This window comes from Lepisosteus oculatus, chromosome 9 (assembly GCF_040954835.1).
Source record: "Lepisosteus oculatus isolate fLepOcu1 chromosome 9, fLepOcu1.hap2, whole genome shotgun sequence".
NCBI lineage: Eukaryota > Metazoa > Chordata > Actinopteri > Semionotiformes > Lepisosteidae > Lepisosteus > Lepisosteus oculatus.
The window spans coordinates 11,015,042-11,035,759 of NC_090704.1; the positions used below are offsets into that span (position 1 = coordinate 11,015,042).

Genomic DNA, 20,718 nt, shown 5'->3' on the forward strand with positions numbered 1-20,718 from the left:
AATGGGTCTTTTTGCAAATTATTGAAATGAAGTGGAAGAGCAGTGCTTAATCAGATTTTGAAGCAATTGCTTGCTGCTGCTGCTGTTTGTCCCATCATACACATGAGATTTCACTCAAGTTTCAAAGTTATTTGAAAGTTTTGAAAGCTCATTTTTTTGCTTTGTTTTAACTCACCCAAATATGAGTCTGAAAGTCAAAATTTTCCAAAAGTAATACAATTCTTTACCTACTTCAACAGATTTGCTTTAAAACACACTGTAGACTTAAATGTGATGAATAGTACCTTCATTTGTTGCAGTCTGTCGCAGATCTCTTCTAGTGCGATGTAATGAGGAGTCTGTTTTAAATATTAAAGTTGTCATATTAGGTATGGTATCCGAACTGATTATTCTATACAATTGCTGCCAGTTCTTCCATTTAGGCATATTGCGATAACTATCAATATTTGATTTCCATAACATACGAAAAAATATGACAAATATTTGATACATGCTTTACATTAAAGTGTGCATAAATATCTGTATAATAATCATAATGGGATTTACTAGTAAACATCATAGCTCAAACAGCTGTTCTAGAGACGTCATCCAAGTAAAATCTTACTTAGGTTTAACAGGTGATTAAAAAGAGATGTCTGCTGACCTTGAATTTCTCTAGTCGGCTCACTCTCTCCAGCAGAGTTAATGGCAGTGATTACAATTGTGGACTTTTGTACGTGAGTCACTGTACATGACAGTTGTGTTGTTCTGCAGAGCTCTATTCTGCTCTCATTGGAAACACTGTATACTTTATAATCTGTGGCGTGAACTGAAGCATTCCATGAAATGACTGCTGAAGTAAAATTCCCGTTGTAAGTCGCACCTGCTGGGGCACAGGGAGCTGAAAAACAAAGCATTAATGAAACTGTCAAACAAATCTGCCCACAAACAAAAGAACAGTTTTCAAAACTGAAAAATGGCTTATTTTTTTTCTTTACTCTATAAAACATCATGGTGTTTACAGTATCTGGGAAGATATAAAGATTTTTTTAAAGTTTCTAAATGGACAAAATGGGTGAACAAAGATATTTTAACTGTGGCATTTCAAATCATAAATGCAATGTAAAGAAAACGTGCTTACACGCATAAAGCCCAGTGCATGCTGAAAGGTACAAGTTCAAATAACAACCTGAAGAACAACTTTCCAAACTGGTATCGGTACCTCTTGGTTGTGTGATAAAAATATAATCCTGCCCTTGTTAATTAAAGAATCATATCCTACGTACCTGTCTGTCTCAGTATGGGGTCGGTAGTATTGCTTTTTCCTGCTGAGTTCCTGGCCCTTAGGGTCACATTGTAGGTGGAGCTACAGGGTAGAAGGATGTAGAAGTAGGGGAAAGTTGTCCAGTAGGAGTCTATCTGGATGTATCCAAGTTCGTCATCCTGAATCTGCCCAAGCAAATCCACTCTGTACTCCGCCTCAGCACAGTCCACCTTTTGCCACATCACCTCCACCTCTTGAATCCCATTGTGCATGGGCAGCAATCTAGTCCTGACCATTGCCGGAGGGCAGGGAACTGAGGATGACACCAAAGAACAGTTATTTTCTCCATCAATGCTTTCTATCCACTTTTCATCTTCAGAATACAAAATCATATACAGTTAAAGGGGAGCTGCAGTCCCAATTTCTCTGACCTGTTATTAAATCTTGGTAACAAAATAAATTAATTGATGGTATCGCAAAATTTTACATATCCTGAATAATGCAAAAAATCTAGAGTTAGTGAGGATTGTGATGTGAAGTGGCCCTTTCTGCTCACCAGTCCCTGTAATGTGATGTACGAGCAAATAAGTACAAATAAGACATGTCACCAGAGAAATGGTCCAATGTGATTTGCATGCAGAGTTAACAAGTAGTATTTGTCAGCAAAACCACCTCAAAGTCGAGAGCAGTATTTCTATTGGATTAAAATAGGGTATTTTTACAATCCTGCTTGTTTACAATGAAATAGAGCTGATTCACATCACTGAACATTTTGATTCCTCGTTCTTAATTGCACACAATGACAGCACTACTGCGCTGTGCATATTTGGAAATGTATATTTTGTCATGTAAATTGGAGCTTTGACATGTTACTGTGCACATTTAACTTGTCTGAAATGCAGTCATCAGTGCTGATTCTTTCTAACCCCAAAACATAGTGTTGCAGTTTCCCTTTAACTTTCAGAACAATCATATATTTGATTTTTTAATTCAAACTGTAAATTCTGGTTCATTTATTCAACCTTATCCAATAAAGAACAGAAGAAGAAGGGAGTGCAATCTTAATACAATACAAAGTAGTCAGCTGGCAACATAATAATATACTGTATCTTGTCTTCATATGCAAAATTAGGAAGAGTTACCTGCTCCTCTCGCCAAAGGATCACTGTATGAGCTGTTGCAGATGCCATCTGAAGACAGCACTTTAAAGCTGTAATTAGCGCCACACTCCAGTCCTTCAATAGTGCAGGGAGGCTCCCGGGTCTCACAGAATAGGCTATGCCCACCAACAGCACTGGCTGAGGCAAAGTATCCCACAGAACCATTGGTTCGGTCCCAAGATAGTACAGCTGATTTTGTAGCACACTGGATATTCACAGACAAGTTATTTGGCTTGCAGGGCACTGCAATACAGGTTGACATCAATATTAAAAATCTGATGAGTTATAGGAAAAAAAAACAGTCTGGAGTGTGTTTAAGTGTAGTTTTTACCTGTGTTAAAGGAAACCATAGAACTTGGTGGGCTGGCACACGTGGCGTCTGCTGCTCTTACTGAGAGAGAGTATTGCTGGCCACAGTGCAGCTGTGTGAGGGGGCAGTTGGTCTGAGTTGTGTTACAGGAATGTCGGTCCCCATCTCTCCCTATGGCAGTCAGCAGGTAGGACAGTGCCCCAGAAGAGCTATTCCATGATACCGTGACTCCTTGAGAATCACAGTTCGGGCGAGCAACAACATTCTGTGGCGCACAGGGAGCTAAAAAGTTGGAGAGAAGCAGAACCTAGTTGTAATTTTCCCCAAATCTAGCATTAATGAAAACTAATACAATGTGAGTGAATATTACACTCTTTTAATACAGACAAGTTTAATTAGTATGACAGCACACTTCAATGTACTGAATGTTTAGCAGAAAATGAGGATTATAAATTAGTCACTATGAACCTGCAGTCTTTCGTAATAATCACATAATAAAACTAATAGGCATAGGCTTTAAATGATTCACATACAATAACTGACTTGAATATTTTTCCGCCTCTGAATGAGTATAATCCAATGCCAAGAGCTTTCATTGGTTTTGATGGGATTTGCAAACCACTGTACAAACACCAGCGTACCTGTACTGATATAGTATGGAGGGCTCCTCAGACTGCTGCATTTGTCGGATGATGCTGCAACAATAACGGTATACCTGGTGCCGCAGTGTGCATTAGTCAGGTCACAGGCTGCCATTGTGCTGTTGCAGAAAAGCAGACTCCTGTCACTGCCTTCGGCTGTTGCAATGTACATCTCTGAGGTCTCTGTATTGTCCCACGTTACGTGCAGCGTACTGCTGTTGCACTGGGTCACGGCCATGACAGTGGTAAGAGCGCAGGGTGCTAGTGGACATCAGTGAAATGAAACTCATGAATTAATGACTCAGAAATTTCTAAACATCGATAGATAAGCAAAGCACCGACAATTTTGTTGATGCAGTCATGAATTTCCATTTCACGTATTGAATCACACATATTCCATACTGTATCAGTCCAGCATTGAATGCCGACAGAAAGAAGAAAGGGTAACTGTGAGGTACAGTTAATCATTGCTGGACACACTGTCACACTATCAAGTGTGACACAGTTACCCAGTTAGTTGTCTGTAACAACTCTCATAAAAAATAGTCCAGAATTATTTAGATACCTATTTTAATAGTCATAGTTTAAACTCTGTGGATGTGTCAGTTGTCACGTTTAAAGTTTTTCTCCACATACCTTATATTTATTATATCTATCACATACACATTTTATTGGTTTTGTACAATAGTTATGCAATTACCTGTTGCAATCTGGAAGGTGTTGCTCTGTGCACTCTCACAGTTCTTGTTCAAGGCAGTAACAAAGAAGGTGTAGAGGATCCCACAGCGCAAACTTGGTACATTGCAGGTGGTGCTGGCTGTTTTACAAGTGGAGTTGTAGTTCCCGCTACCTAGTGCAGTCACTGTGTAGGACTGAGCCCCATTGCTGTTCTCCCAGGTAACCCACGCTGAGTTGGTCATACAGTCCAGACTGCCAATCGCATTGTTGGGGGGACATGGTGCTGAAGAACACAGACAATTTAGTTTTTGAAAGCCCATTCAGTCAAGCTCAAGATGAAGACTAAATGAAACCTTCTTGCAGGCCTGCACTCACAGCCCCCATACAAAGCAAATGCAATTTACTGAAAAAAACTTTTTTGTTCTTATTACTGTAAGAGCTGTTTACCTCTGAATAAAAATGTAATTATTTTAATTTAAAAAATACAATATGGTCTCTGTAAGAGATACAATAGGACAGTCTTTTGGTGTCTGGACATTGCAATGTCGTTTTTGAAACAGGACTAAAACCACATCTTTTAGGTGGAATATCCAGCTGACGTGACAGATGTGACATGACGTGACAGACCAGTCTAAATGGAGAATGGAGACGTTTTTCAAAATGGAGAAGAAAGTACATCTTAGGATAAAATATTATTAAAAACACTATTTTGTGAGTTTTCAAGGCACTTGTACTGTGTATTACTATAGGCTAACTGGACAAAATCTGGAAATATCTAGTATCTCTTTTCTGAAATAAGAAATTTACACTTATAAAATAGTACCTGATGAAATCATTACAGCATCACTGGGTTTACTGCTGCACCCATCTATGAAGGCTGTGACTTGAATAGTATAAGTGCGACCACAGAGTAGGCCTTTCATAGAACAGCTGGTGTCAGTCGTTTCACATGAGAAGATATTCCCATCCTTAGCCACAGCCTGAGCTCTGTAGAACGTAATATCCAGCATGGAGTCCCAGGTTACAACCAATATCCCTGAATCACACTTAATGTGTACTTCCACATTTTGTGGGGCACATGGGGCTGCAAATAAAGACATATTGAAGTGGGAGTTAAGTCTTGTTCTGGCTGCATTTCTCTGTGCTCCAGAGATTAAATGTCACATTGAGTAACAGAAAGACAGCATTTATTATTTGACCCTCAATCAGCTTAGATACAAAACAAATTGCTCCTGCTCTCCAGTTTTATCTTAATAATCCTAGCACATCATATTCTGATATTGCATTTCATATTTTCCAAAAACAATTAAAGGTAGTGTTGTTTGGTGAGGGTGATAGTGGACTGCATTAGTGCACCAGAGTTTTACTCTGGTATAGTAGTCTGAATTCAAGATGAACATATTTCATATTAGAGCTATTTGTATATGTTAATGCGCTTTTTCACCTGTTGATACTTCAGAAGTCCTGCTTTGAACACTGTCACAGACGTCATCCACCGCAAAGACGGACACATTGTATTTTTGTCCACATTGGAGGTTTTGCAGATCACAGAAGTTTGAGCTTGTATTACAGACCGCTGTGTGGCCATCACTGCTGTGGCCTACAGCTCTGTATGAGACAGCATCGTTGCCTTCATCCCAGGCCACAGAGGCAGAGTTGGTGCTGCATTCCAAGGCACTTCTGACATTCTTTGGTTCACAAGGAGCTACAATGCAGAAACACAAAGGTCTACATATTAACAACAATCCCTAAGAGTAATGTACATGCAGTATTCTTTCTTTTTATTAATTACATTTACATTTATGGTAATATATTAATATTATACAACAAATTGCTTATATATATTATTCTCATTTTGTTCTCATTTATTTCCACAAAGCAAAAAAATACATTACCCAATATTATGTCAACCATGTGTAGAAACCTTGAAATGATTGTAAACTGCAAATTAGTCTTAGTTACTATTCTATTTAAGCTATGAAGCACAGATTATTAAAATACTGCAAGAGCACACATATACACCTGTTTGAAGATGTGAGAAGGCATGTATGTTGTCACATACTCCGTCCAAGCTGGTCACTGTCAGGTTGTACAGCTGGCCACAGTTTAAGTCAGTCAGCTCACAGCCACTGAGAGTTGTATTACACTGTGTTCTGTGTCCGTCAGGGCCAATAGCCAGAACCTCATAGGAAACTACTGCTTCTCCCAGTTCCCAGAACACCCACCCAGTGTTGTTGGCACATTGTAACTGTGCTGTGACATTCTGGGGCACACATGGAACTGAAAAATAACACATATCAGTTTGATTGTGAGCACAGGGATTTGTGTTAATAGCATGAACTAAAGGAAAGAATTGTTAGGAAATTGAAATCTGGATTGTTTCTAATTTCCTAAAACTAAAACTTTACCATAAATAAACAACATTTCTGAACTAAACCAAAGTTGCAAAGTTTCATACAGCGATTGTTGACTTGGATCATCAGCAGCAAAGAAGTATGAAAACTGCAAAGAAGTAACTGGCAGCACACACTACAAAATGAGAACTACTATGGTCATCCTGAAAAGTGATTTTGAAGTCTTGCTCAACTTTTCTTGGGGTTTCAGCAATGATTTCCATCAAAGCATCTCACACCTGTTCCACACTTTCCTGTGCTTTTATCACGTTGCGGTACAGTAAACAGTTTTGTGTGTTCTGCTAAAACAATAGGGTGAGGAAGACTTTGAGCTGTTTCATTTGATGAGACTTTAAGAAAATGTAATGCGAGATATACCAATTTCCCTAAAAAAAAAAGGGTGATACCAGTGCGTCATTGTTACCTGGGATCTAAATCCATACCTGTACTCAAAGTCACAGTGTGGCTTTCTGAACTGCTGCAGGTGTCGTGTGAAGCAGTAACAGACAGACTGTATGAGAGGCCGCAGAGCAAGTCTGTGAACTGACACGTGGTGCCACTGGTGTAACACTGGGCAGAGTATCCCCCACTGCCCAGAGCAACGGCAGTGTATGACACCGCCCCTTCGCTGTGTTCCCAGGACATGGACACTGCACCTGTCTCACAGTCAACACTGCCATCCACATTTTCTGGAATACAGGGCACTGCAAGCAAGAGCATACAGTACACTGAGTCATGTTACAGAGACAGCTGGCAATTGACGTGTACTTTTTATTCTCTTGTTCACAAACATAATTAACTAAAATCCGTTTACATAACTGTACAGTGTATACAATGTCAACCACTGTTTCCTACTCCTGTCATTCACACAGTTCAAATTGCTTTGAGACAGACGATTTCTGTAAGATTTCTTGTAAAACAATTTTTTGATGTAGTAGAGCATAACACATATATACAGAAATTCAAGTAGGTACAGTAGCTGCGTCAGCATGCGTAGGCTGCAAAGGAAAGAGTAAAGGTTTATTCCACGCTGAAAAGAGAAGAAAAGAAACATTTTGGCTATGGAGCCTTCTTCACATGTATGAAGAAGGCTGTTTTATATTATTTATTTGATTTGTGTGAAGAAGGCTCCACAGCTGAAATGTTGTGTTTCTTTTCTGCCCTTTTCAGCATGGAATAAACCTTTACTTGTTCCTTCACATATATACAGATCTAATATCTTAGTAATCTGATCTTTTCAAATTAGCACTTGATTGGACTGACAGACGTATGCTCTTATAAAATGGCATACAAAGCATTATTTATGCTAAATTGTAAAATGTACCAAATTGTGGTCAGCACATTACAAAACACAATATCACTTATCTGGGATCAGTTTAGGAAAGAGCAACCAGATACATTATAGGGATCAAAGAATTAAATATTTTAAGTCTTGAAGAGAAAAGATTACGAAGCTACGAGGCTTTCACTATGAAACATGAACTAGAAGACACAAATACAAATGGAAATGGAAACTAAGGCAAAGTGAGTTCAAAATAGAAAACAGGAGGCTTTTTGTTACAAAAAGGATTACAGGTATCTGGAAAAAGATACAAAGGGACATTAGCAGCAAGACATATACCTAGGCTTCCTTTAACCTTTTAATGTTCTTATTATGTTTTAGCGAAAAAACAACTTTGATTTGTACCCATTTATACAGCTTGGTGTTCTTCTGTGTGATATTTTTAAGGGTACAATAGCATTTCCTACCCTACCCAGACTTCCAATTTGGATGCAAAGCCCTAACCACTACTCCCTTAAAATTTCCCATTCGCGAGCTGTATTGATTGAGCAAACACTGACATTTTTTAAAAAAGAATTACCTGACTGGATTTCTGTAATTGCACTTTCTGAGATGTTGCAGTGTTGACTTATAGCTACAACACTGATGTTGTATGTGTTTCCACACATGAGGTTTGTAATTTCACAGGCCTCATCTGTAGAGCTGCAGGTAGCTACATGTCCTTGAAGGCTGACAGCATATACTTCGTAAGATTCAGCTCCACTACTGGCCTCCCATTCCACATAAAGAAAGTTAGAGTAACAGTCCAGGTGAGAAATGACATTCTGAGGGGCACAGGGAACTGAAAACATGAAAGTGCATTTGTTAGTTACAATAGTATATATATATGGCACCAACACTTGCATGAGATGCAGATTTTCAAGGGGACTGCATTTATGATAAAACACATAAAAACGTCATGTTAATTTGAAACAGCAAAGCACACATGCAGACATCAATAACTTGTAAGCTTTTTTTAAAGCAGAATTTTCATGCACTTCACTCTTCCTCAAAATGAGCTGTACATTTAAAATATTATTATCGTACAATTCTGTTTACAGATAAAAACAAAGATAATATTGTTACCTGATTCAAAATCCCAGATTATACTTTGCAAGCTGTTGCAGTGCTCATCGGAGGCTATCAATGTCAAGCTATAGAGACGCCCACACTCCAGATCTAGGATTTCACAATTTGTGTGGCTTGTATTACAGAAGGCTAGCTCACTTCCTCCAGATTCTGCTATTGCTGTGTATGATATTGCGCCGACAGCATAAGACCACTCTATCAATGCAGTATTAGTGTTACAATCCACGTAGACATCTGATATCTGAGGTGTACAGGGGACTGCATGGTTACAAGAAAAAAACAACAATAATTAGTTAAATAATGTCAATATGTTCATTGTTTTCCAGGTTGTGATGTCTTTCTCTAGTGTAAGATGAATGTGAAGCTGAAGGACTAAAGTCTGAATGTGAGACAGGAAAAAGTACTGATAAGGCAAAATCCATTGCAGTTGGAAAAGGAAACATTATGTACCTGGCTTGAGACTCCACAATATCACAATATAAGGGCTAAAAAATGGAGAACTAAAATATACATATACATAAATATAAAGAAACATTAATACAAGATATTGTCTTTTTGGGAGCTCCAACTAGCTCTGTTGGTAGAGCATGAGACTCATAATCTCACAGTAGTGGGTTCGTGTCCCACGTCAGACGTAAGTTTCTCTAATAACCCATAGTGGGCAGCAGCAGTGTGGGGTGGTGTTGGCGGTGGAGGATCATGTTTCTGTGACATGGCAACAACACTAGCACTATCAATGTGGAAGAAAGGCCTGGCAATCTACTGCTGTATCTTGCCATGAAAACTCTATGGATAGTGACAGGGGAACTATCCCCATCCCCATTGTTTTTTTTTAATGAATTTCCTACACACTAATCAGTAAAGCTGTATCCTTTATTACTACAGAGTATGGAATTGAGCATCTCTATTATAAGAACATACCTGTTTGAATGTTAACAATTTCACTTGGAAGACTCGAACAGGTATTGTCGAAAGCTACCACCTGAACACTGTACAACAAGCCACAGATGAGGTTGGTCAGCAGGCACTCCTTCTGTGTGCCACGGGTCTCACAGGAGGAAGAGTTGCCCTGGTTGTTCTGGGCCAAAGCCTTGAAAGACAGTGTGTCTTCAGCGTGCTCCCATGAGACTAGGACACTGTCAGCCACACAGTCCAGCTGAAGTGACACATTCTGTGGAATGCAAGGGGCTGCAAAATAGAAATGAGAAGCTACATTTTGCACCTTGGTCACAGATTGCTAAACAGAAAGAGCGAGTGGAGATTTTCTTTTCAAAGTATGACTGTTGGTTTAATTCTGTTCATTACCTGTGAGGAGATTAGTTTGAAAACTCTCGGCCGAGGTACACCCATTACTGGATGCAGTCACATAGACAAAGTACAGCTGTCCACACTGTAGGTTGTTAATTGTACAAAATCTTCCGTAAGATATGCAGGACTGCTTCAGGCCAACTCCTGTTTCAGCTACAGCTGTGTAATACTGGGCTCCACTGCCTTCGTCCCAGGAAATCACAGCACTGTTTGACAAACAGTCTAGCTGAGTTGTGACCCTAGTTAGAATACAAGGATCTACATAGGAGGGAAAGAAATGTCAAGCACAGAGATGATTTCGAAGACATTTCATGGAATGTATGGTTTAGTATATGTTTAAATTATCACCATTGGTTTAGCACAAATAAGGCCCTTCTTTGCAGAACAAATGTAAAACTGTATACATAAAAACATTCAATTGTATTAATGCATGATGCACACACAGAAATATTATCATACTGTACCTGTTGTCAATTCGGCAGGTGTGCTCTCCTCACTTTTGCATTCTGAACTGTAAGCCACTACAGTGATAGTGTACACTTCGCCACACAGGAGATGTCTTAAATCAGAGTATGTGTCATTGGTGCTGATCTCTATTTTGTGCCCATCTCCACTCTGTGCTGTTACCACATACATCTCGGCACCTGCACTCACATCCCAGGTCACTGATGAAATGTTATAGCCACAGTGGAGCTCTGGCACAAGGTTCTGTGGAACGCAGGGGGCTGCAGATACAGTAGATAGAAAGTAGTTGAAGAAGGTTATTCCTGGAAGAATTTGGAAAACCCTTTTAATAAATTTGCCTTAATGTACAACTTGATTTGAGCTTAGTAAACCAGACACACGTGGAAGTTAAGTTCCTCTGAAAAGAAAAATACAACCCTCGATTAATTTTGAAACCGATGATGATGCTGCAGAGTTTCTGTGTAAAGATCTGTTTAAAAGCCTACCTGTGTATATTACAGTAGTGTTGCTCATAGAACTGTTACACATGTAATTCTCTGCAATGATGTAGATTGTGTACACCTCCCCACAGTGAAGGTCTTCCCAGGTGCAGCTGGTTTCAGTCGTGTTGCACACGTGAGTATGGCCATCTAGGCCCTGGGCAGTGGCAGTGTAGAAAACTGCTCCATCGCTTTCAGTCCAGCTCACTGAGCCCCTGTTGGTTTCACAGTGTGTGTAGCTGTCCACATTCTGAGGAACACATGGAGCTATAAAGAAAGATAAAATCATGTGTATGCAGGATTCACAAAGAAAGCTTTGTGAATGTTTGTTTTGCCACAGCAAGAAAGCACAGGTAAGTCATGTCATGTCATTTGCCAAACCGCTTTATACCATACAATGTCGCGGGAAGCCAGAGCCTACCCAGCAAGCAATGAGCACAAGGCAGGGTACACCCTGGATGGGGCGCCAGTCCATTGCAGGGCAAGTGAAAGCCAATCATACATGGGGACAATTTGGAGGCCACGTTAAAGGCCGAGGGGGGGAATTTGGCCCGGACACTAGGATAACTCCCTACTTTTTTTGAGAAATGCCCAGTGATCTTTAATGACCACTGAGAGTCAGGACCTCGGTTTAACATCTCATCTGAAAGACAGCGCTCACTACAGTATAGTGTCCCCACCACTATAGTGGGGCATTAGGACCCTCACAGAAGACGGGGTAGGCACCCCCTGCTGGTCCCACTAACACTAACGTTTCCCATCCAGGTACTGATCAGGGTCAACCCTGCTTAGCTTCAGTGGGTAACCAGTTGAGAGCTGCAGGGTGATATAGCTGCTGGCAGAAAGCAAAGGTATAGCCAAGATAATCTGACTATAATACAGGTTCAATGCTTCTTCTTAAATCCTTAAATGCTAAAGAGGTGTTTTTTTGGCGGTCACAAACGGTCAAATATTAAGCATGGGAAAGTAAAATAGGTTTTTAGATTCTAAAGGAGCTGAGCACAGCCTAGAGTGTAATAATTCTTATCCCAGAAACAAAAGTTAACACGATTACTGTGTAGGCCAGTTATGGATATAGTAGACAGACTTTTGAAACTGCTGTAAGAAAGGTACCAATGAGAGGATGTCAAACTGATCAAAGGGCTCAACCAGACATTTTTTAAAAAAGCCAAGGACAACTACTCTATAAAGGTATTAATGTATGCAACAAAAATTAACATCTCTTTGAAAAACTAGGCTGCTTCCTTCAGGATTTGGCATTAAACGTGTTTGTGTGAGTGTGTTTACCTCTAGCATGTAAAAGAGTTCTGGTCTGTCTACGGAAAGGCTTTTGAATTTCAGTTGAAGTAAAGTGTGATGATTAAACCACGGCCTGCAACTGGCTGCTAACCTGATATAAATTCAGCAGGGAAGCTGGAAATACTGTCACATCTGTCATCTTGCCCAACTACAGTGATGTTGTAGGTTTGTCCACAGTTCAGTTCAAATTCAATGGTAGTTTCAGTTGTGTTAAAAGCTGTTATGAGACCTAAGTCTCCAGTGACTGTGATAATATAGGATAGGGCCCCTTCGCTCTCGTCCCAGGCCACAGTCACATCTTCGCTGTCGCAGGATCCTTGAGCAAACACATTCTCAGGTCTACATGGAGCTGTGAACAGGAATGAGTAAAGTAAGAAAGGTTTCTGCATTTAAGAATGTTTAAGAATGTTCTCTTTGCTTTTTGGAAAATGCCTAACAAAAGTGTAAGTAGAGTGTTAGTGGTGATTTTCTACAATATAACTGATGTTTTGAAAAGTCACCTCTGCCCAACTTGTTCTTGTTACTGCATAACAGCTGTGTGTAAAGGTCTGCTGTTGTGCACATTTTGTTTAATAAAGAATAAAATTGAGTTTTTTCTATTTTTAGTTTTAAAAAAATGTTAATTCTTTTTTGTAATTTTCTCTTTTATCTACCAAAATGTAAAACAGCATTTCTTCTGAAACATTTTTGGATTTTTAACCTTTAAGGTGCTGTAGTTGTGTGGATGTGGATGTTGCTTCTTTACATGTTGTAGGTGAAATTGTTGTCAGAAAATGAAAGCTTTGCTAAAAACATGGACTCCAACACTAGAATAAAATGGAAGAAAACTGTTACCTGCTTTAATTTCTATGGTACTGCTGAGTTCACTTTCACACTGCTCAGTGTTGGCAGTGACAGTAAAGTAGTAGGTTTCTCCACACTGTAAGTTAGCAATGTTACAGGATGTGCTGGTGGAGTTGCAGCTTTCTGTGTGCCCTGTGCTTGATGTAGCTGTAGCATAGTAGAGCTCAATGCCTTCTCTTTCCTCCCAGAATACTAAGGCAGTGTCACTGCCACATTCCAGCTCTGCATTGACTCGCAGAGGGGCACATGGTCCTGCAAGAACATTTTAAGACAAGCATATGTCAAGTGGCTATTCCCAACACATTAACAAAAATGTACAGTATTACATATTGAGATGAAGAGCAAACTAGGAAGACAGCAACACGAATAAATCTGCACATTTTGGGAATGCAAAATATAATTTCAGAATCCAATGATACTGCCTGAAAACTAGACTAAAGTCTGAAGAGGGGACCTTAGAAATAAGGATTTGGGGGAAAAGTTGGAGAACTTCCAACTTGCATTTGAGAATACAATCATAAGAAACTGATGATGCTGGAGCATTTCCTCTCTGCCACATGTACTTTTTGGAGGTCTGTTAATTATGTGGTGTTACAGGTTGCCCCTAGCACCATGGTTCCCCATTTCTGAAGCTCTTTGGCCATTTTGCCTCTGTTAATTATGTATATATAACATTGTAAAAACAAGGTAAGTGTTTTTAATCTGCCACTCACGCGTTGTAAAAGAAAAAACTGTAGGGGTTTTGTTCTGACACTGCTCGTTGATGGCAGTAAGGGTAAGGTTATAAATCTGCCCACAGTTTAAATCTGTGATGTTGCAAGTGTTGTCGTTAGTGTTACATGATGCTACATGTCCATCAGCTCCTTCTGCAGTCGCAAGGTAAGATTCAGCTCCGTAAGTATACATCCAAGAAACCCATGCGGTGTTCGTTCCACAGTCCACATTTGTTTCAACGTGGTCCGGAACACATGGTTCTGTAGTGAAAAAATAATAATTAACCTGATGAGAATCCCTATTAAGACTCCTGCCTATCACTCTTCATTTGCTAGTTAGAGAAAGAAAAGCTGCCAGTCTAAGTTATGCATTTAGTCTCAATGATTTGGCATGAATTCAGTGTATTTTAATTCTGCCTTTTCCTTCTTCTAGTTACCTGTAGCCACATTGATGACAGTGCTAAGGGAAGTGTTCCTGTTTGTGCTGAGTGCCTTGACACTGACATAGTAAATGCTACCACACTGCAGATTGCTGACATTGCAGGTTGTGCCTGTGGACTGGCAAGTCTGCGAGTCTCCATTCCTCCCGTCAAATGTGGCAATGTAGATCTCTGCGCCATCACTCTCTTCCCATGATGCTGAGACCACACCTGTCTGGCAGTGCACACTGGCAACCACAGCCGAAGGAGGACAGTGCTCTGCAATATGCAACAAAATGATAAGAGAAACATAGCTGTAATCTAAAAACTCATTGAAGTAGAAAAAAATCTTTGGACAAACACTAAAAAAGGTCAGTAATAATAACTAAGAGGAAATTATTTTAGAAATATCATCATTAGCAAGCATGTATTGATCGTTTTGTGTAACATATTCCATAACTCCAGTGATATTTACTTTCTGAAAATTCTCTTTTTTTTACCCTTCGACTGTACAATTGCCCCTTCAACATCCATATCAACCCACTGCAGGATTACTACTTTGCTGAAAAATTTATTCCAGACAGAGAGCACACAACACTCACCAGTTTCCAGCTGTTGGATCTCGGAGGTGACAGTGTCATTGCACGCTTCATTGTGTGCGGTGACAGTGATGTTGTAGATCTGGCTGCAGAGAAACCCCGCAAGGGCGCAGTTGGTGTCATCTGTGTTACAGGTGAGCTGGTGGCCCTGGCTGGTCAGTGCCTCTGCAGTGTAAGAGAGGGCACCACGGCAGGGGTCCCACACTAGCTGCGCTATGGACATAGTGTACCTGACACTGATGTTCTGGGGCACACAGGGCTCTGTGTAAAAAACAAAACAAAACAAATACAAAGATAAAAAGCAAGCACAAGGAAACATTTAGTTTTCCTTCCTTGACAGAAAATCAGTCAGATGATGTACTATTATAACTGCAGGCTGCATATTGTCCTGTTTTGTTAGTTACTATTTAAGATTACTAATTATTAGATTAGTTAACATGAATGATCTTACTCGGGACTTTAGCTAGTTTTAATTTTGATGAATATCTTTGCATGGTGATCACTGTCTTCTCACAGTACTTTCAAAAGAGTTGTGTTACAATGAAAAAAGAATGGAAAGCAAAAAAAGCTTTCCATTCAGGCATGGAGCTGCTCCTTTTTTAAAAGCAGCAGCTCCATGCCTCCAAGTAGATGTCAAATTCATATATATATACACTCTACCATAGTATGTAGTTACGTATGAGTGTGATATAGCAGTGAAACATACAGTACTATGATAGCTACTCACCAGTTTTCAAGTAGTCTGTTAGCACTGCTGAACTGTTACAGGTCTCATCCTGAGCGAAAACAGACACTAAGTACTCTTCACCACACTGCAAGTCTGAGATTTCACAGTTGGTGTTGTTCGTGTTACAGGAGGCACCGAGTCCATCATTTGTCAGGGCACTAGCAGTGTAAGCAATTGCCCCAGCGCCATAATTCCAGGATAATATGGCCGTCTTAGTGTAACAATCTACAAACGCCTCAATATCACGTGGCTGACAGGGTGCTGAAAAACACAGGAACATTCAAACACTGCATCTTGCTATCCATTATATTAAGTCCAATTCCAATAACACAGAAACACTGTAAAGAACCATCAGGTATAGGATCATTCCATTTGTTCCTCGTGGAAAGACTGAAAAGAAAAGGCTATCACAGTAAGGAAGGTAAGAACCCACAAGCTTGGCAATGTCCCAAGGTTTGCTGAATATTTGAAAGCTATTGTAAAAACCACAGAACTAAACATTATTATTTAACAATCTTTATCACTTCATACTCTTCACATCTACAGTACCTGTTCTGGCTTCGATAAAAGATGTTGGCTGGCTGCTGCACTTGTCATCCGATGCTGTCACTGTCGTGTAGTATGTCCTGCCACAGCTGAGACCTGTCATGTTGCACTGTGAATCAAAGCCATTGCAGTGTGTAGACCATCCATCACCGTCCTCTGCAGTCACAGTATAGAACTCTGCTCCATCACTTTTATTCCAGGAGACCGCAATAGTATTTGTCTCACAGTCCACTTTGGTCACTATGTTGTCTGGATTGCAGGGTACTGTGAAAAAAATTGAAATACCGTTACCAAATACCTTTGTCTTTTCCACTAGGATTATGAACCAGCGTGGCAAGTGAGTACATATAATTAAAAGTGTTGTTTGACAAGCACAAGGATCAGTTACCTCCCTCTGTGATTGTGAACTTTACCTGTTTTTATGTTCACGGCTTTGCTTTTCTCACTTTCGCAAGCCATGTCTTCGGCGATAACTGAGATGGCGTAGGTGCGCCCGCAGCGCAGATCCAGAAATTCACAGCTGTTCTCTGTTGAAGAGCAGGTTGTGGAGTGACCGTTCTTTACAGCTGCTTCTACTGTGTAGAGCTGAGCTCCCTTACTTTCATCCCACCTCAGTGTTGCTTTGTTGTTTTCACAGTTCAGGCTGACATTGAGGTGCTGTGGAACACAAGGCACTGAAAAGAAAAATAAATATTTCTGTAGAACTTAAATACATTATTTTTAAATTCCTTTCAAAATAATTCAGAGGCTATAGGCATCAATGTAGAACAAGACATTTAACTCATGTCTGTCACATACTGTAGCATTCTTTGTTATAAAGAGTGGACGAATGTCAAATGCCCCATTTTCTGGGATTTACCCAAATGGTAGCGTTCAACTGGCTGGGTAGGTCTGGGACAGCCAGGCTATTTTTTTCTTGCCAATACAACTGGAAAATGAGAACCACATCTGTTCTACAATGCCTAAAAGGAATGTTTCTAAAACAAAAAGTACAACCGGACCAAACCATTTACATTAATATAAAGGTTGTAAGAGCTAAATTTAATAACAGTTGGTTACTGCAAGCTGGGATGATATAAAAATTAAATTTATAATCCTTTTATTTTTTAAAATAAATCTTTTTAAAAAATAAATAGTCTTTTTTAATAAATATATATTTATATTAATGTTTTCCAGCTCCAAGAACAGCTTAAATGTACAGTGCTATGTAGGTTTAACTTTCCTACTGCTAACATACCTGTTTTCAAAATGACACTTGTGCTTTGAGAACTGTTACAAGTAGGGCCCTCGGCTGTGACTGACACAAAGAAGATTTCTCCACAGGGCAAATCTGAGATTTCACAGGTTGTGCTATTGGTGGTGCAACATATAGTGTTTCCATCTCTCCCTTCCAGTGTGGCCGTGTATGTCAGTGCTCCAACGCTGGGAGCCCAGAACACACTCACAGTGCTGCTGTTACAAGGCAGATCTGTCCTCACATCCTGTGGCATGCATGGTGCTAGAAAAACGAAATAAAAGAATTTCAACATGGATAAGGGGCTTTGCTGAAGGAGACACTGAGATAATGTTGGGGTGAAAGGGGAACTGCAACGCAATTTTATATTTTGGGGTTATCATGTATTGGCAATGATGAGTACATTTCAAACCACAATGAAACACAGTAACGTGTACAACCTCCAATTTACTGTACATCACAAAAGAGGGGACGTTTCAATATGTGTTGCGCCATATTGCCATCGTTGTCTGCCATTCCGAACAAGGCAACAAAACTCTTAATGATATAAACGCAGCCCTATTACATTATAAACATGCTTTAGACCAAGTTCATTTTGCTGCTTTATTAATAGTTATTATTTTCTTGAAACCGATAAATACCCGACAACATTTTCTAGATACTTTTAAGCATTGCAAAAAAAAAGAGCAACTTGCAACCTAACTAAAATATAATAGTTAAAGTTGTTAGGAGACCATGTTTCTCATTTGCTTACAGCGACTAGTGAGCAGGAAGGGTTGCTTTTACCAGAAACTCTTGCAATTTGTGCAAACACTTGCTTTCACCTCTGGCAAGACCAGCAGTTTGCCTTCAGCTACATGGCAACCATAGAGTACTTTCACAAAGTTCACGATTTTAAACTTAATTAGTTTGTAAAATTTTGCGATACTCTCAATTAATTTAATTTGTTACCGAGGTTTAATTACCGGACTGAGAAATGGGGACTGCAGATCCTCTTTAAGTTTACTTCTTTACCTGTTTCAGATTCCAAAACATTACTAGGCTCACTGGAGCACAGATCATCCCATGCTGTCACGCTGAAGGAGTACTGTTGCCCACAGTTAAAGCCCATGATCGAACAGCTGGTGTCACTGGAGTTGCACTGGAATATTCTGTCATGTTTGTCTTTTCCAGTTGCTATGTACGTCATTGCTCCATCGACCTGACCCCAAGTAAGCAAAGCAATGTCTGACAGGCAGTCGATTTCAACATCTGTAAGCTGAGGAGTGCATGGAGCTATAGAAACAAAAAAACACAATTCCATAAACTGACGGAATGATTTTCAATATTTTTTCTTTCCAAATATTTTATAAGGAATCTCATGAGACGGTGCAAGAAAAAAAGTAAGAAAATCATTGGATAATTAACAGCAATGAACTGGAAACAATATATATATATACTTAATATAATATAACTTGGTTAATATGTGCCTACAGTATGTGGACAATGTGTGTACAGTATATATGTGCAAATCTGTATATCATTTATTTTAACCAATTCTTTAAAATTAAAACCAAAGCAGTTTATAATGCACAAAACACAGTCATAATTTAGCACAAGATAAAAGGGACATGAGTTTTTAATATTTCATTCTTACCTGTTCTAATTCTATATCCTGAGCTTTGAGCGCCAAGGCAGCCATCGTTAGTTGCTCTAACTGTCACATTATACTCTTTTCCACACTGGAGACCGGTGATGGCACAGTTGGAATCCGATGTGTTACACGAAGAGCTGTGTCCATTAACCTCTGTCGCCTTGGCTCTGTATTCTACACCCAGGATGCTGGTGTCCCACGAAATGGAGACTATGTTTGAGTTGCAGTCTAAGTGGTGAGTTATCGCTGATGGAGGGCATGGTGCTGTAACAAAATAAAAGAGTTCAGCTTTTCCTCCAGAAAATAGAATTTATTATCCAATTCAAAGGCTTGAAATACAGGCTAATTCACAAATCCTTCATAGCACCTGGGATTACCTGTGGTAATTGCCTTTGGTTGGCTATGGGATGAGTTGCAGGACTCATCAGCAGCTGTAACAGTGATGTTATATGTATCTCCACAATGTAAATAAGGGATTGTACAGTTGGTTTTATTTTTAGAGTAACATGTCAAAACTTCCCCGTCACTCCTTTCAGCTGTTGTGTAATAATATTTTGCTCCATCACTATCCTGCCAGGTTATTGAAAGAGTCCCAGAGTCACACTGCAGGTGAGTTTCAACATTTTTAGGAACACAGGGGGCTGAAAATAAGGAGATGTGAGCGTTAAAACATTCAAACCTGAGGGCAGCACATTTGGAAAAAAACATGTTTTTCATGTTCAGGCCCATTGTCTTAATTCTCCTCTAAGACTATTCATAAAGTTAAAAAATTGGAACACACTTACGATTAATTCATGAATGATCCTGGACAGGCAATACATGTCTGTCTAAAGTTCACATGGATATTGATTCACAAATCACTTATAAAAGCTGTTCATGAACATCTAAAGAATAATTCATGAATAACATTATGGGGAAGATAATTGTATTATACAATTTATAGTGATATACTAAGATCAAGGTACATTTGAAGAGTTTGCAATGTACTAGCAGGTGCCTACATTTGCTTACAGCTTCCTTCTAGAAATATCAACAACCTTTTCTGAGTAATTATGATGTTAGAACATATTACCAGTTTTAATGGTGTAGATCTCACTTTGGCCTCCAATGCACCCTCCATTAAATGCAATAACTGACACATTGTACTTCTTTCCACACTGCAAGCTGGTTATGTTACAGGCTGTGGTGCTGCTGTTGCACGTTCGCTTTTCTCCGTTTTTCCCTTCTGCTAGAGCCATGTACATGCCAGCCCCCTCAGCCGCTTTCCAGGACAGAGCCACTGTGTCGGAGCCACATGAAAACTGGACTCTCAGCTGCGTGGGTGCACATGGGGCTGGAAAACCATGCAATTGAAAGATCAGGCAAGCTCCAACACACTACATGTACGACTGCACAATGAACAGGGCTTATATTTGTAGTATTATAATATCTTACGAGGCAGTTTCATCTATAAACTGCATATCTCATCTTTGTACTGATATGTTTATGCCTCATCTTTGTATTCAATCTGACCATTACCCACAAAAGGATTTTGAGCTGTATGTCGTGAAGTACATTCAACTTTGTTGCTCTTTTATCTCCCTGCATTTCCATTGTTAATCATTTAGACTTATGAATT

At 39.6% G+C, this 20,718-nt stretch overlaps 1 protein-coding gene across 1 annotated transcript in view; it reads right to left on the reverse strand.

Annotated features, from left to right (window-relative positions):
* Window positions 1-20,718, reverse strand: part of LOC102685057 (uncharacterized) — a 42,417-nt gene that overhangs the window by 1,899 nt on the left and 19,800 nt on the right. The window contains exons 25-54 of the mRNA XM_015355551.2: window positions 20,173-20,433; window positions 19,478-19,741; window positions 19,104-19,364; window positions 18,482-18,742; window positions 17,471-17,731; window positions 16,647-16,907; window positions 16,237-16,497; window positions 15,688-15,948; window positions 14,964-15,221; window positions 14,380-14,640; window positions 13,943-14,203; window positions 13,221-13,481; window positions 12,478-12,735; window positions 11,094-11,354; window positions 10,608-10,868; window positions 10,141-10,401; window positions 9,757-10,023; window positions 8,833-9,093; window positions 8,288-8,548; window positions 6,869-7,129; window positions 6,055-6,312; window positions 5,477-5,737; window positions 4,856-5,116; window positions 4,055-4,315; window positions 3,355-3,615; window positions 2,735-2,995; window positions 2,386-2,646; window positions 1,266-1,556; window positions 644-880; window positions 285-338 (exon numbers count right to left, since the gene is read on the reverse strand). Coding sequence (XP_015211037.2) covers window positions 285-338; window positions 644-880; window positions 1,266-1,556; window positions 2,386-2,646; window positions 2,735-2,995; window positions 3,355-3,615; window positions 4,055-4,315; window positions 4,856-5,116; window positions 5,477-5,737; window positions 6,055-6,312; window positions 6,869-7,129; window positions 8,288-8,548; window positions 8,833-9,093; window positions 9,757-10,023; window positions 10,141-10,401; window positions 10,608-10,868; window positions 11,094-11,354; window positions 12,478-12,735; window positions 13,221-13,481; window positions 13,943-14,203; window positions 14,380-14,640; window positions 14,964-15,221; window positions 15,688-15,948; window positions 16,237-16,497; window positions 16,647-16,907; window positions 17,471-17,731; window positions 18,482-18,742; window positions 19,104-19,364; window positions 19,478-19,741; window positions 20,173-20,433 — 7,629 coding nt within the window. The remainder of the gene's footprint in view (window positions 1-284; window positions 339-643; window positions 881-1,265; window positions 1,557-2,385; window positions 2,647-2,734; window positions 2,996-3,354; window positions 3,616-4,054; window positions 4,316-4,855; window positions 5,117-5,476; window positions 5,738-6,054; window positions 6,313-6,868; window positions 7,130-8,287; window positions 8,549-8,832; window positions 9,094-9,756; window positions 10,024-10,140; window positions 10,402-10,607; window positions 10,869-11,093; window positions 11,355-12,477; window positions 12,736-13,220; window positions 13,482-13,942; window positions 14,204-14,379; window positions 14,641-14,963; window positions 15,222-15,687; window positions 15,949-16,236; window positions 16,498-16,646; window positions 16,908-17,470; window positions 17,732-18,481; window positions 18,743-19,103; window positions 19,365-19,477; window positions 19,742-20,172; window positions 20,434-20,718) is intronic.